At 42.6% G+C, this 16,844-nt stretch overlaps 1 protein-coding gene across 14 annotated transcripts in view; it reads right to left on the bottom strand.

Annotated features, from left to right (window-relative positions):
* CACNA1C (calcium voltage-gated channel subunit alpha1 C) overlaps positions 1-16,844 on the bottom strand; it is a 433,595-nt gene that overhangs the window by 119,078 nt on the left and 297,673 nt on the right. For 9 of the 14 annotated variants that reach the window (XM_050325533.1, XM_050325524.1, XM_050325534.1 and 6 more), the window contains exons 10-11: positions 6,984-7,058; positions 4,848-4,938 (exon numbers count right to left, since the gene is read on the bottom strand). In XM_050325533.1, the coding sequence (XP_050181490.1) occupies positions 4,848-4,938; positions 6,984-7,058 (166 nt within the window). The remainder of the gene's footprint in view (positions 1-4,847; positions 4,939-6,983; positions 7,059-16,844) is intronic. The other 5 variants (XM_050325527.1, XM_050325538.1, XM_050325537.1 and 2 more) reach the window with 1 other exon arrangement.

Genomic DNA, 16,844 nt, shown 5'->3' with positions numbered 1-16,844 from the left:
TTTGTTTTGTTTAAGTTCTGAAAAATTGGATTTACACAACAAGCAAAGAGAGATTAGATGTTAGATTCCTCCTGAAACTCCTTCTGCTGGTTTGAATACTGGCACTGCTCCAGACAGCACAGCTGATGGAGGCAATTTCTATAGTATGGATACTAGAGAAATAAAAGCTTCTTTGAGACAATTCATCAGCAGGAGATAGCTTGTGTTTGAGAGGTACTCTCCTGATCTCACATAGCATATGTCTCTGTGGAGCTGAGAAAGGCTGTCAGGGAAGATCTCCTTTTCCAAAAGGCACGTTTGAGCCTGGCTTCTCAAGCAGATCTTTCTGTCATTCACAGGCACAGTTTTTCAAAGCTCTACAGATTTTTAAAAGAACAGAAAGAACAGCCAGTAATTCTAAGTTATCTTCAATGAAAAAGTTTTTCCTTCAGTCTCCTGAGCATTTGTTTTTCCTTTTATCGTGAGTGCACTTGGATGGCAAGCTCAACCTGTAACTGTGGTGGTGGTGCTGGGGTGGTCAAACGCCCTAGGCAGCTTGATGTCACTAAATAAATAAATATATTGCCTTTGACTTGAAATCCCCACCTTGTTTCAGTCGTGTCTGGCTGCAGTTTGCCCAGTGCAGCCTCTGCCCTCTGGGAAAATGTGTTTTATTAGCAAAGCAATCGGGACTTATGGCCACTGGGTGATTTTAGAAAGCTGGTAAAAACCAAGACTCACGTGCAATACATGAAACTCAACAATCAAACAAAAAACTTGGTTACATTTCAACTGTAAAAACAGAGGGCTGATGACTGCTCAAAAGTGCTGGCCTAATCTTCAACTAGAGTAAATCAGGATGGCATGGGTATAATTATTAATGCTTATTCAACATCTCTAGTACTTGGTGAGGAACTTTTTTGAAAAGTTGAACTGACTTCCCACACGAATTTTCACTATTCTTGAACACTGGGCCAAATTCTGATTCTTAGTCAGGTTCCAATAAAGAAAACACTCATTCAGATAAATTCTTGCTTAAATTCTATATATTACAGCAGGAATATTGGCCTATGAGGTGTTTAAAAGAGAGGTCAGTGAGAAGAGTACTTAATACCAGGAAAAAGCCAGGAAAGCTGGTTTCTCTCTGCCTAAGTGTGAGACGCAGTAACAAAAGAAACCAGAAAGGATGCCAAACCTCAGCATCAAAGGCAGATCTGAATTTACCCAGAACTAAGGAATTTGCAGCTTCACAAAGCTTGAAACAAACATTTTACAAAAGCAGGAAGTATTGGCAAAATTTGTATCTCACCCTGGAATTTCATATACAATGATACAGCCCTTCATTTTCATGCATGAAGGAGCCTATCCATCTCCTAGAGATGAAAAGCAATCTGAGCGAGGCCTTGAGGATCCCAACTGTCCTTGGGTAAGGAGTAAAAAAATCCTTCTCAATAACAGACTTCAACTCTCCTACTATACATCATCCATTTTCAAACGAAGTGAAGAGTGACAAGGAAACTGTTTATCTCTCTGAATATTACTTGTCCTGGTCTGGTGAAACTTAAGGTCCTGCTTTGACATTTGCAACACAAGAAGAAGAAATTAAGCTCAGTTTTCCTGTAATTTTCCTGTGCCTTCTTCCCTAAAACCTGTTGGACTTAGCCATCCCTGCTCCTAATGCCAAATCTGAGGACTGCCATTCTCCTGTGAGCACGCTGGGCTATTTTAAGTAAACTCCATTCTAAGTCATGATTACATTTAGAGTTGGGTTTAACTTTGGCTCTCCTGGCCACATTCCAGCTAGGATAATTATGTTCTGCTTGCCAAAATTCGCCATGCAGTTTCAGTGCAGAACAAGCTATCCCCCAAACATCTCCTCATACACTTGTGCCTGGTTTTTTTAAACACCTGTCACATTTTACCCTGAAGGTGGCTGAACTCTAACGCTGTGAAAACAATCTCTGCATTTAAAGCTCATAAAGTGCTTTAGAGTCTGCTGGGATTAAGAACATTGAATGCAAGAACAAATGAATGTAAGCTGTAATATTAAAAATATATGAAACCTTATAAAAACTGTTGCCATTGTTTCTGGCACTGAGTCCCCTCACCACGAAGGACTTTGACTACCTTGACAGATGCTGGAAAAGCAACGCAGCAAAGCACAAACAGTCCAGGAGGTTCCTGGAAAGCACTGATGACAACTTGTCTGACACAGGTAGTGGAGGATCCCACAAGGAATGGTGTGCTGCCTGACCTAACACTACCAAACAGGGAAGGCCTTGTTGGAACTGTGAAGGTTGGGGGCAGCCTTGGCTGCAGTGACCAAGAGCTTGCTGAGTTCAGTTTTGGGCAAGGAGGAAGCAGGGCAGCAAGCAAAAGTGTAACCATGGAGTTCAGGAGAGCTGATTTTGGCCTCTTTAGGGATCTTCTAAGAAGAATCCCGTGGTAAGAGTTCCTCCAGGGAGGGAGGTGTTAGAAGAGTGGGTTGATATTCAAGGATGATTTCCTCCAGGCTCAAGAACAATGCATCCTGATGAGCAAGAAATCAGGCAAAGGGGGCATGAGACCTCTGTGAATGAACAAGGAACTCTTGTCATTACTGAAGCAGGAAACAAACAGGAGATGGAAGCAGGGTCAGGCCACTTGGAATGAATATAGAGAGGTTGTCAGAGTAAGCAGAAATGAGACCAGGAAGGCCAAGGACCACCTAAAATTAAATCTGGCAAAGAATGTCAAGGACAAGAAGAAAGGCTTCTTCAAATACATCAATAACAGAAGGAAAACTAAGGATAATGTGGGCCTCTTACTAAATGGAGAGGGGGTCTGATGGTACAAAGAAGGCAGAATTACTGACAGCCTTCTTTTCACTGGTTTTTACTGACAAAGTCAGCCCTCAGGAATCTCTGACCCAGGAGACCAAGGTAAAGAAATGTTGGAAGGAAGAATTTTCCTTGGCCAAGAAGGATTGGGTCAGAGAACAGCTAGGCAAACCTGACATCCAAAAAGTCCATGGGCCCTGATGGAATGCACCCATGATGGACATAGCGAGGCTGCTAACAATCATTTTTCAAGATCTTCAAGATATTCAGGAGCTGTCTGGACACAATCCTGTGCCATGTGTTCCAGGATGGCCCTGCTTGAGCAGGAGGCTGGACCAGATGACCCACTGTGGTCCCTTCCAGCCTGATCCATTCCGTGATTCTGTGAACCACAGCTGCAGAATAGAGATGGTTCTTCAAACTGAATCCAGCTGGAAGAAGTGATCACACATCCACCTGATTCTTCCTGTAATGCACCAAGAGCACAAGAAACTTGCTGGGTTGCCAAAGAAAGAGCTAAAACTGCCTTAGTGCTGTGAGTAGATCTAGGCAGGCTCCTTCAGAAAAGTGTTCATAATCTAAACTAAAAGACTCAGCAGGTTCACAACAGCAGACAGGTGAAGGAAAGCTATCACAAATAATTTCTCCTGGGGTTTGTAAGTTTCTGGCTGACTCTTCAAGGAAAGCAGATTGAATTTACAACACATTCCATGTATCACATCTTTTAATGTCGATAAGATCTCCTCTTCAGTTTGTAGAGGAGAGGGCCAAGGGTATGTGTGGGAGATACAATCAAGGTTTACAAGGTTATGGAAGTGACAGATAAGCTGAATGTGGAACAGTTGATCACCAAATATCACAATATTACAGGGAGAGGACATTGACTGAAAGCAGTAATAGATCATCTTAAAACAGATAGAAGAAAGTTCTTGTCTACACAGCAGGTGGTGAAAATCTGAAATGTGTTGCCACAGAAGATTGTGAAGGCAGTGAGCCTTAGGTAAATCCATGGACAGGTCCATAGAGGCAAAAAGCAGTGTGCCTGCTAATATCTCTAATTCAATAAGCATGAGTTTGGGAGCAGCAAAAGGAGACTGGAAAGCAGGAAATACCCAGGCTCAAGTGCTTGCCCTCCTGTCAGAACCTGAACACTGGGTCAACTGGTCAACAGGTATGACACAATAGAGCATTTCTTATTCACTTATGATGAGCATTTGAGCATCACCAAAGAGCTCAAGGTAGGCCCAAGGACAGGACAGAGCCTCAAAGTACTCCAGCATGGTCCAAGCTATAGCAGAGGTATGCTTAACTCCTTTTTCTAGGAAATTTGGAGGGACTAACATATTGCCCTCAAAGCATAAAGTCCATTCTTGTTCAGTCATACAAAAGGGAATAAAGGACTCCTCTTAACTACTCTTCCTCTCTGTGATGTTAAAAAATACACCACTTAATATGGTATTTCATAACCTCCATCTCACTCATTCTTGAGCACCTTCTTTAACTACAGTAGTGCAATTTCAAGGAGGAGGCATTAATCCCTCCTAACTGATATATTTCTTTGTCACTACAGTGTTCTGTGCAGCATCTGAAGGGTGTAATGCAGTCTGTCAGATGGGAGTTCTCATCAATGTATTTCTATTACAAGACAACGCAAAGCATACAAGGATTGTTAGAAAATGGAAATGGACCAGTCATTTCCACTCTTTGGTCTACACACACTGGTTTTGACTATCTACCACCTAAGAGGAATTTTAAAATAAGAACACTGTTATCCATCAGTTTCTCTTTTAGCTATTATGCAAAACCAGATCTGCTTATCCTGGGCATTCTGTGCTTTATTTAAATCCATGTAAACTCAGCGTCTCCTCACTAATGTCCAGAGAGAGTTTACACTGCAATTAAGATAAGAACCTGATCAATAGACCTTCTGCAGCCTCTCCTTTCACCCACAGTGGGGGTTTCTTCCTCTTAAAGAGGCTGACATTTGCCCTGGCTTTATCCCCTGAGCCCAGCCCCAGCCCTGATGCAGATGTCTGTGTGTGTACTCACGCCAGCCTCGCGCCGCAGTTCTCGCCTTCCATGTCCGCTCCAGGGACGTTGTCTGTGTTCACGGACTCGGTCTCACTGGTGGGCATGCTCACTGTAAGAGTCAAAGGGAAGAAAAAGAGAGGGTTGGCCATTAGAACCTGGCACATCTCTTAGTGAGCCACATGAGCGAAGGAACTGGCTTAATGAAAAGACCCTCAGCTGCAGCTCTTGAGGATTAAGCAATTTGCTGAGCAAGTCTTGTGCCTCCCTGTACAGACCAGGCTGGGCAGGCAGACTTCAGGAATGTACACAGGTTGCTCAGATGCTAAAGGAAAGGGAAGAAGCAGCTGCTCTCTTTGTTTCAGAGTCAGTTCCTGGAAATTTTATGATTGAGAACGATTGAAAAGCAGATGAACCCAAGAAGAAGCTTCTGTTTGATTCAACAGAACACTTTAAAAAGGAGCCTCTTTACCTGCAGCAGCCCAACCACCTCACTGCCCTTCCTAATCTTTTGTGCAATGACTGAATACAAATAAAAGGTACCAGGATTGGCATGTGTGCAGATAAACAGCTTCTGTTAGCCTGATAGCAAATACCACAAATACTGATGTATTGTGTATACTGTGTATCTGTCACATACATGTGTTTCAACCTTACAATTAGAAACTGGATCTATAGGTATAAAAGAGAAATTCAGACTGTCTGACCCACTCAGATATTACCAACAAAGGAGCCAATGAATATAGACATTGGTGGAGATTTTACATTGGCAGTCGCCATCGAAGAACTGGACAGAATTTCCTAGGCTTTTACAGAGGTATCATGGAACAAACATCAACTGAAAGCAACCTTAGGTGGGAACCTATCTCATCTGGATTCAAGAACCTGTCACATTTTCTATCTGTTATCAAATCTCAACGTTTGATTTGTTTCTACAGATCATTAAAAAAAAAAAAAAAAGAAAAAAAAAGAAGAAGAAAAGAAAACCCACACCGTTTTCATTTCACCAGATGTTCATGGCTCCTATATGAGCTCTACTAACTCCTTAATATATAATAATTCAACATAAGTTAGGAAAATGGATAGGATTTAATATGTGTTCTCTTCCCTCCTCCCCTCTTTTCAAATACACAAAACAACTGAAAAAATTATACTTGAGACCGAGTGATGGTGGTGTTAAACAGATCTCCCAGAAACCTGGTAGAACTTCAGAACATGACCTGTATTAGCAATTGGGTATATACATCAGATGAGACTTGAGAGCATGCAGTACTACCTGGTGGAGACACTTCTAATAGCCTGTGAGAATATGTAACTCAATACTAAGAATACATCTGCCTGTGGGCTGTCGGTACAAAAGTAGGCAACGTAAAAGAAATGGGTTCTGTCTTTCAATCGGGCAGGTGCTCAGAGGGCCATGGGACCAGGTAGGTCATCCTTCAGGGGCTAGAAAGATATCAGCAGGTTCTTCCAAAAGTATTCTTGGGTTCTCGCTTTGAAAGCATTATGGGAGAAATATCCCTCAAAATGAACTATCTTTCCTTCATCCCATCACAGAAATTCACATACCTAAAACACAAGTCTGGGAAATCTAAAGTTCTTATGTTGTGTTCTTAGGACAATATGAAACAATTGACCCTCTAGCACACTTGATAGAATTATGAAATATTGTACTCTAATGGTGCCTGTTCCTTTATGAAGACAGATGTTTTAATAATCTTGTTTATTTGGAAAGATAAATTAAGGATAAACTGAATTAATATTCTGATGTACATGAAACAGTCAAGTAAGCTATAAGAAGAAAAACAACATTCATAATTAAAATTTTTGTCCAGACTAAGCCCTGCAGGAAAAAAAAAACCCAAACACTGATATTTTGCAAGTCATTTTTGAAGATGAGGTAAAGCGCTTTCAAGACATATTTGAGCTTATTTGCAAATGGAAAACAATTTTGAAGACATTAGCAAGAGACTGATTTGCAGAGCAGCTTGTTATCTTGAGTGCATGAAGAGGACATTGCATAAACAACAGAAAAAACAAGGCACACACATGCAGAAGAAGACAAAGCTGTATTACATGCCAGTCTGCACTGAGCTATACAGACACACATACACACAGATATACACAGGGTGGACACAGAGTGCAGTGCAACATTACCATGGGTTTCTGTAGAGTGACTAAACCAAGCAAACTTTCCTTTCTTCTCATCAGGCAAACCAGCTGGAGTGCTTCCTTTCACAGACAAGATGGTCAGTGTCAAGTACCAGGAACAAGACATCAATAGAGAACATGCAGCCAGTGACAGGCAAAAGAAAAAGACAAGGAACTCAGCTTACACATGATATCCACTTCTGTCTGAAAACTTCATCATGTGAATTAAAAGTACAAAATGTAAAACAAAGGTATACAGAGGTATGAAATATCACTAACAGATCCTCAGAGGATAACTCTTACTCGATCTATTCTCTTTTTTATGTCTGGCTTCTTAGAAAATGAAGTTGATGAATATAAGGTTATGGGTCAGATTATTTTTTCAGTGATGTCAATGGCAAACTCTCTTTGTTTGACTGTCTGACCTATTGAAATTGGTGAGACTAAGGCAATGGCAGTGTCCCCAGGTTATCCTCTGACCCTTTGGGTCATAGTCTGAAATAACTTATATTTGAATGAGGCTCATTGGCTTCCTTCCTAAACTGCTCCAATATCTAGAGACTCTTCCAAAACTGTCAGCACTGCTAAAGGCAAGTTGGAGGGGTGAGCACGTTTCTCCTCATCTCCAGAGACAGCAACATTCATTGAGCACTCAGATACACACTGCCTTACCAAAACCAGGATACCCCTGGACTACAACTCATGAGTTCCATTTGAGTTTACATATGGCATTTGCCCCCTGATGTCATCCTGTTGCTTGGCTTTTCATGGCACTACTTAATGTTGATGCACAGAGGGCCTCAGCCCACACAGATCAAAGGTGCACACAGAGAGACATCTTAGATTGTAGTTCACACTTCCTTGATGTTACTGCTATGGAAAGTCAGACTCAAAAAAATCTCTCAATTACAGTGAGAGATGCAGGTGCAGTGGTACATGGGCTGAAGAGATCCCATGGATCTGTGTGCAGGCACCAGCTCACAAGCATTCAATACACTGGACTGTTGGAAAATGTTAAGGACAATAAGAAGTATTAAGAGGGTATGAAGTATTAGAGGAAGATAAAGGTCAGAACAGACAGGAGATTAGGACTACCTTCCTCAATGCAGAATGCTCTCAGCAGCACAATCACTTGTTTCACCTGGCACCTCAAAACACCTTCAACAGCAGGGGATAATCAGGTGTGCAGGTGCTGTGAGGTTCATTCAGGCCAGTTAACTAAACCTGAAAACGGAAGATGCTGGAGAAGAGTTGTGTATAAACTGGGGCTGAATATGAGAGGAAGTAGACCAAATACTGCCCAGATGGCTTTCTTATCTGACTCAGTTCTCAGAGAATCCAGACTTTGTGCATACACCCTGGCTCCAGTCTAGAAACAAGACAGAAATTTTTTGCAGTACGGGTAATTAATTACTGGAACCATGTACCAAGAATGCTGGTGGTAAATCCACCACAGGAATGTTTTAATCAAGAAGAGATGTTGTTTCCAAATGGTGGGCTCAAATCCAAACCAGAGTTGTATTTAGACCATGGTATACAGACTATGCCATCTCAATGGCCACTTCCTCCCTGTAATTTTGGGAGCTGAGACAAAGGCAAAAAAGAGACCAAGGCAGATTTCCTCCCAGGTGGACACAAAGTGACTTAGCAATGGAAATCCAGGTTCCTTGCATCCTATGGCATGTGTGTTCAATGACCTATGCAGTCTCACAGGCGTAGTTCCCCGTCAACTTCAAAATATCCACTGCTTGTAACAAAATCAGAGATCCCCAGGGGTCTTGGCTCTGCCAGCTGTAGAGGGACCACACCTCCCCACTTCCCAGCCTTCAAGCAAACCAATTAATCTTCCATCTACTGTATAATTTGCACTGAAGGTGCTTCAGTATCCAAAATGCAGCATGGACAAGGCATTCAACTGCCCCCCTAATCCCCTAAGGTATTTGGTCAATCTACTAAGTACCAATATTTTATACAGGGGACTTGCTGACAGTAGAGAACTCTGTCCCCACATCTATCCATCCTAAGTGACAGCAGGTTGCTGAAGGGGTGAGAAGGCATTTCCATCAGACAGCCTGCCTCTGCCTGACTGCACCAGGAGCAGCAGTCCAGCTAACAGGGCAATGGGCACAGAGTGGGCAGCTCACTTCAACCAAACCAGCACAGTGAACCACTAACAACATAGGGACAGGTCCCATAGATTGTATTACATATTTTTCACAGAATCATGAATGGTTTGGGTTGGAAGGAACCTCCAATAATCATTTAGTCCACTCCTCATGCCATGGGAAGGAACAAATGTCACTAGATCAGGTTGTTCAAAGCCCCACCCAACCTGACCTTGAACACTTCCAGTGATGGTGTATCCATAACTTCTCTGAGCAGCTAGTGTACCTGTTCCTCAGGCAAATCATGGTAGCTTTGCTTACCAGGAAATCTCTTTTTTTTTTTTTTTTAGATTTATCATCACATCCATAACCCACTCTGGCTGGTGAAATCTCCCATTAGCTACATATTCTCTAGGTAGCATAGCATAGCAATTTTTTTCAATGGAATTGAAACAGCTTCTTAAAGGCATACAAGTATTGCATGGTTTGAACAGTGCAAACCATAAGGACCAGTAGGCTTAATATTCTCTCTACAGTGCCTTCTGAAGCCTTTGCACTTCTTACATCTTGCCACAGTGTGGCTCATGACTGAAGGTAGACTTTTTCTCCTGGACTACCTAACCTCCAGTCTCACATTACTTACACAGCATTCCTGCAGCAGTTAAAGCAACAACAAAAGCTATGTAGCAGCTTCCCTAGAAATAAATCTGAAAAATGCTTCATGTTATGTTGCTTCTAGCTCTGAAACCCAACAGACAGACAGAAACAAGGGCAGAGCCTGCAATCTGTGACTGACTAGGCAGACAGATGTGCAAGAGCCCTTGAGAGCCTCTGTTCCATGTCACTGGCATCAAGCATTGATACCAGCTCTACCCTTGCACTAACATATGTCCCTCCTCCAATGAAATGCCCCATGGGCATGCAATGAATTATTAGATGGCCGGTTGCCAAAAGACAGCCAACCGCTGAAACAGAAAGCTGGCCCAACCAAACAACCCTCTGTGCAGTCCTGAGACAATTTTTCTCTTGCACACTGGGAGAATAATATTTGCTTCCCGGTTCAGAAACATCATTACCACTGTTGCATCTTGCATTTATGAAATGTTTGTCATCTTGGCAGTGGAAGTAATTCTAATATTCAGATTTATTTCCGTGGATTATATAATGCCGCCGCACTTACTGCTTTACCTCGCTTTAATAATTTATGAGCCAGAGAAGATCACGCCTGGGCAAAGGGTGCCCAGTTCCAGAAACACAGACAAAACATAAACTTTTCACAGCTTGCAATGGGACGTCTTACTACACGTCTTTGCAGGGCATTAATTTTAGAACTGGATATATCAGAGGCTCTTCACCTTGCGTGACTTCACATCTAATTTCTACTGGTATTGAATTACTTTGCATAATATGAGTGCAAATAACTCCTTTTGCCCACACTGGCATTTGAGATCAGAAGGACCTGAAGTCACTTCACCACCATTTCACCTTATTGTGTCACCTTGGCCACATGACCAAGCCTTTCTACATATCTGTTCAGTTTCTCTAACAGGGGGATTGTAATTCTGCACTCACCTTGCAAATCTCTCCGAGATCTGCAGATGAAACACATCACAATAAGTGCTAAGTACTATAGTTATTACTGATGTTAATGTCTCCCAAGCGGGACTCTGCAGAACTATAAAGCAAATCTAAAGTGCAAAGTAGTCCTGTAAATTCTCCAGCTGGGATTTAAGATTTCTTTTCCCATCAAGCACAACAAGAATAAATTGCAATATCCAGGCTGCTTCCTTTAACAGAATGTGCATAGAGTGAATGACTTTGTCTCTGGTAGAAACCCTGCTTCCCGTGGTGCTTTTCATGCCCATCATTTCATGAATGAGTCTATGGGCAGCTGTCAGAATACCAATTGACTCATATTTTTTTTTTTTGGTGGAGAGATCTCATTTTAATTAATACATGAATATTGCCTAGCTTTCCTCTTGTCACTGCCTGTTTTGGAAATGCTGGACTCATTCATCTTGTTAATTTAAATAAGATACAGCTTTCATTCTGCTACATGCATACAGTGCCTTGGGAACAATCAGTGAGTATGCTCTTAATGCAAGCAGCATGCAAAAGGGAAACTGCAGAGGTAAGAGATTAGTTTTCTCTAGATGTCCTGATTTTGTCAGGAAAATTTACTAGGTATGACTGGGGTATTCTTTTGTGTTTTCTTCTTTGAAAAGGAGTTCTCTGAAAGAAAAGCTTTTACAGGAGAAGAGGAAAGGAAACTTGAACTATATGTAGGATCTTGGAAATTACATATCTCCCAAAGTTAGATGGAATGCATCAATAAACCTAGCACAATAAAAAAAAAAAAAATCCAGAAAAATTGTGAAAATAGTTGGAAAATACTTGCCAAGGGCTCAGAGGCCGATACTCACAACAGACAGTATTATACACTATATACAATATATCTATAATATTACATTAAATGCATGTGATATATACACTTTGCATAACCTAATCTTTGATTACATACAAATGACTGTGATTGTAAGAGATGTGTGAGCGTGATTCACACTTTCACTCAAGGTCAGCCAGAGAACCCAGGACAGTAATAAAGAGCCATGAAGTGATTGCCAGCTGTATCCACTTCAGTCAAACAGGAAAAGGCTTTTGGTAAAAAAGATCTTTTCACCAGTGAACGAGCAGCAGAGGCACTGCAGCTTACTACTCATGTAGTAACCAGACCTGCTATCACACTAAAACCAGGCTGGGCACTGGACTTGCACCACAAGGGACTGATGCAGTGCAGCATGGCCTTGCTGAATGGAGAAGTACAAAGTAGGAACATTGCCAACACTGAGAGGGAGTATCCCATCTTCAAACTTCGTTCATAGATAAATTATATACTTTACAACAGAAATTGCAAAGTATGTCTTTTATATAAAAAGACTTGGGTTTACTTGTCCTTCTCTTCGTCCAAAGTGTCAACATATATCCATAGATGTCATATGATGTTGAGGGGATGTGGGCTATGTAGATTTATACCATACACAAAGAGGAATAGGAGAGAGAGTAAAATGTATTAATTGTGCAGGCCCTGTGATTAATAGATCTGTCATTACCACATGCAGACTACTGCACACCTATGAATGCATATACCTTGCTACTAATTAATCTTCCTGGGACTTATTTTAGTGTAACAAACTCGTCAGCTACTTTGAACAGCTGCCATTTCCCTTCTTTTTATAGCGATATTGACAGTAATATGCTGTGTTCCACAAATATTTGTTCCTTTCAGCCAGAGAGTGGAATGCACATTGCACAGAGGACCACGTAATGGGCACAGTCAGGTTCCTGGCCCTGCCAAGAGACAGCCTTTGCCAGCCTCACACGTGTTCTGTTCTGTATTCGAAAGGAAGGACTTAAAATCCTCCTTGCATTTCCCTGCCTGAAGGACAAACATAACCTGTGGTATCTCAAAATATCTCGTGAGCACAGGATGTGGGACTCACCCAAAAGAAGACTTCACAGAAGGGAGTTTAACTCTGCTGAAAAGGGCAAGAGGAGCAGCCTCCCTGGGTAGCTGCTTGTACTGCTGAGCAAACATCTTAGTCTGTGACAGGAGTTCATTCACCACAGAGTATCTCCTGCAAGTGCAATGGAAGCAACTCTCATAATCCCTGTGGCTGAAGAAGGACAGATGGGCTGGGTCGCAGAGCAACAGAGGTGCTACCAGAACAGGTCTTGAAAGATGTCTCTCTCCTGAATCTGGAGCCTCCTACGACATCCTAAACTGGTTTTCATGGGTGATAAATGACTTGCATTGTTTGCCTTGCGAGGAGCAACAACTGAGGTGCCAAAGTGCAAGGCATTTACTTGCTGGGACGTGGTTTATAGTGTAAATTTCTGGTGTCAGCATAATATTTTTTAGCAAACCCTATGGTTCCTCACGGAATTCTGAAGCAATTCAAGGATGGACGAACTTAATGAAAGAAAGGCAAAACAACTGAGGATCTCTGACTCTTCCAACAGTGCTTTGTGATAGCAAACAAATCACAACAGCACAGTCTTAATGGTTCTACAAGTTTTCACCCTCATTCTTTATGATTTTTATCAGAGGAACTCAGGACAAGCAGCAGTGCCATCAAATGTGCCTGAAACTACCCCACAAAATGATATATGGGCACAAAAAGCAGGAGCGACTCACTTAAAAACCAGAAGGATTCCATTACTGCAGGCTGGTCTGGCAGGAGCCTCAGAAATGGGGGTATGAGAGCTGCAAACACTGCAGATAATGTGCTGGGAAGTGATACAAACATTGATCCTGAACAAAATAACTAACCACAAACAAAGCACCCTCAAGACAGCAAAATCAACAACTAAAAGAAAAAATCACCCTACTTTGGTTGATTTTTTTTGGTCTCTGACAATCATGAGGTTATTAATATTTCCCACTGGCATTGTTATTAATGAAAATAGCCAGGACATAGGTTTTAAAGACAAATGTGGTTTTGAAGCAGCCCCTGTGCTCTCTGCAATTCCTGTGCATGGGGGAACTTCTGTATCTGCCCACCCAGACAAATTTACACCTGGGTGATGAGGCAGCAGCTTTGATGAGAATCTCTACTTCAGCAACAGCATCTTTGTTCTTTCAGTTCACAGCCCTGTGAATCCACCTTCCCTGCAGAGCCCAGGAGAAGAAAAAAAAAATTGCAGAAGCTCCTTCCCAACTTGATCTGCTTAGGTCATCAGAAACTCTCCAGGGAGTCTAGGTCTCTGCTTTACACCTAGACTGCTAAGCTTCAAAGAGACTGAGGTGCAGCCCTGGCTGTTTTATGACATTCCTGCCTGCCCAAAGCCATTTCAAGGTGGGTGATGCCTGAAAACTCTGTGAGTGGCCTACAATTTGCGAGCTAGAGAACGTAAGAGGATAGGTCAGGACAGTAGGAGCTGTTTGGATGGTGCAGTGGGTGGGGAGTCATGTCCTGGTGGCTCACAATGGACATTTTTCCCAGAAGGAGCTTGTACAATCCTGCAACCAGGGAACTTTGGCAGGAATTGTGCCAATGAGAAGGTACATATCTCTGAGGACTATATGTGGTATAGAAGAAGGAAACAATGCTCCTCAAGGCTGGCCCTTGTTGGTAGCACAAAAAAAAAAAAAACCAAAAAAAAAAAAAAAAAACCCAAAAAAAGAGGGAGAAACTGGGCTGTATTATTCCAAAGGATAGGCAGGGTACAGGCTCAGCCATAGGTGAAGGGACTGTAGGAAAGAACAAGTCACTGAGAATTTTCATCAGAAATACCACTCTGCAAGCTGGAAGAGTAGTGTATGCTTCCTGCATCTGGGAAGACTTAATTTAGAAGTAGTGCTTAAAATATTTAAGCATTAATATTATGAAGAAAAGACAGCAGTGGGGCCCTGTCCGTAGGAACAGTCCCATTGCACAGGCAGTGCCTGACCAAGGTGAATTCTCAGCAGGTGCAGACGTTTTCTAACAGCAGTATTCATGTGAGGTGTGTGAAGGCTTCTGGATGATGCCTTCCTTGATGGCAAACAATCAAGCAACTCAGTTCACTGATGAATGGACTCTGTGAAAGCACTGGACCCCCGTAGTTGTGCTTGTGGATCACACTGAACAGATTCTATTCAACTTCATGATCTGAAATGCGACTCACCTCTCCTCTTCCAAAATGTGCATAAAACTCTGTTTTGAAACCCTAGTCTGCTACATTTCTTCTGTGCCTAGTAAATAAAATGCTTGGGATTTTGTGTGCTGCTCCTGCATGTGGTGTTCTTCCAGACACTTTTGCTAACATAATGACTAGTCTGATACTAGACACTATTATCACAATATCATATGAGTCAGAAGCATGAGACATGCTAGCTGGGCAGGCTGTGTGCTACTGTGCAGCCAGCAGAAAAGCAAAGAATTGAAGCTAAAGAGTCTTGCCCTTAAAATCAGCTTGTCAAACCTGTAATTAAAGCTTTTATACCTCTTGAGTAGGGCACTGAGAATGGGTCAATCACCTCGAGCCAAAGACTCAGGCATTTTATAGTGGCCTTGAAAGAATAGATTCCTAGTTTGCAAATACTTCTAGCATGCAGGAGAGTGAGGGACTGATAACAACAGCTTGAGCTAAGCTTAGTGTGGGCAGGTGTTATGCAAGCTTCCCTCACACAGCTGTGTTAAAACAAGTCATTCGTGACCTGGCATAGCCGTGTTATTCTGCTCGTGGTTCTTCAAACAGCTACATAATACACTTATGTTTTGATCTGCACATCTGTGAAGATCCACACAGCTCTGCCACAGCATCCTTGTTCTGATGCTTAACCCTTCTGCTACTTCAGCCTACGGATTTTAACGTAGTTGGTAAAATCCTCACCCTGATCTGAAGGTACCCCTGTGTTACCTGTCCTCGGGTCCACTACAGGACCTTTATAGTTTGCACTTAGAGGGACTTGTCTGACTGCAGCCCTTCCTCAAGTGAGAAAGGAGATGCATCCTGCTGTGGTTTGTGAACTTCGTAAGCGGAAATGAGGGTGTGACAAGTCCTGTGAACACCAGTGGGCCCTAAAGCTGAATTTGAATTTAGTCCTCAAGGGCTGAAAGGCCAGTTCTCTAATCTGCTGACTTATCTCTACAATCCTGCTAACTGAAGAGCTGCTGTAACCAGCAGGCAGACTCAGTGCCGCAGCTATTTTCAGTTCAGTTCCCCAGTTGGAAACGTTTTCCTTCCCCCGCCACCTCTCCAGGCTGTTGTTTATGAGATAACTGGGATGCAGAGACCTGCTTTTCTTCCCAGGAGCGAATACAACCGGAGTTTTTATCCTATTAGCAGACTATCCGAGTGGATGAGAAGTTTCTCATCCAATAAGTAGAAGTGAGCAGGAGCAGAGTGAGGGTGTGACTGCTGCTCCCTCAGAGCCGTGCCTGCACCAGGGTCCCTCCTGCAAACTGCCCAGGCTTCCCAAAACGCTGGATGCCATCCACATGCTGTCCTTTCTCCTCAGCTGCACCAGCGCTACCAACCAGTTTGGTTACCTATATACTATCAGCAGTGTAATGTTGCCCACACTCCCTGTCTCCAGGGACATTTGCCACAGGAACATCACAGAACCTCCAGCCTCCTGCCAGCTCCAGCTCACTGCGCTGCTCCGCTGTGCTGCCTTCACAGCAGCAGGGTCCCTGCATTTAAAACAAAATACTGTTACCTTTGCCTTCTTATGTGCTTGCTTATGAATTAAGATAGTCAAGCTACCTTGCAGCCAGGGGCAGGCAAGGTGGAGGATGTGAGTGTTTCCCAGGGAGAGCTCTGCTAATGCACCTTCTGACTCCCTTAGCCTTTTCTGGCCTCTTAGAGACTTCTGCTTTGAGTCCTTTCCTAACAGAACTCAGCCTGGGCTGAGGAATGCAAGGTCTGGGCCCTCGTATTTACCTTCCTGCACATGAATCTTCAAGTTATAATTTAAAATACATAAGGAAAGACAAAGAGAGAGATAGGTCATGATGAATACACACTTAGACCAAAGGGGAAAAAAATGTTTGTAACAGAACAATTTCTGTTACAGTCTGTTCCATCACATTCCTCTACCTGCCAAGAGCACTTTTAAGACATTCAGCTTATGGGATCTGTATTGAAGGTTCTATTTGTACAAAACTTTTCCTACGTGCATTTGGACTAACCACACTCAGTTGCCTCTTCTGAGGCACTGGATGGCGTTTTTGACATTCCACCTGGGATATTTCCCTTCCAACTGTCACACTGCAAG

Source organism: Myiozetetes cayanensis, unplaced genomic scaffold, assembly GCF_022539395.1.
Source record: "Myiozetetes cayanensis isolate MyiCay16 unplaced genomic scaffold, myiCay2020 scf3, whole genome shotgun sequence".
Lineage (NCBI taxonomy): Eukaryota > Metazoa > Chordata > Aves > Passeriformes > Tyrannidae > Myiozetetes > Myiozetetes cayanensis.
Note: the sequence above shows the minus strand (reverse complement) of the source record. Positions and strands in the feature narration are given on the sequence as shown.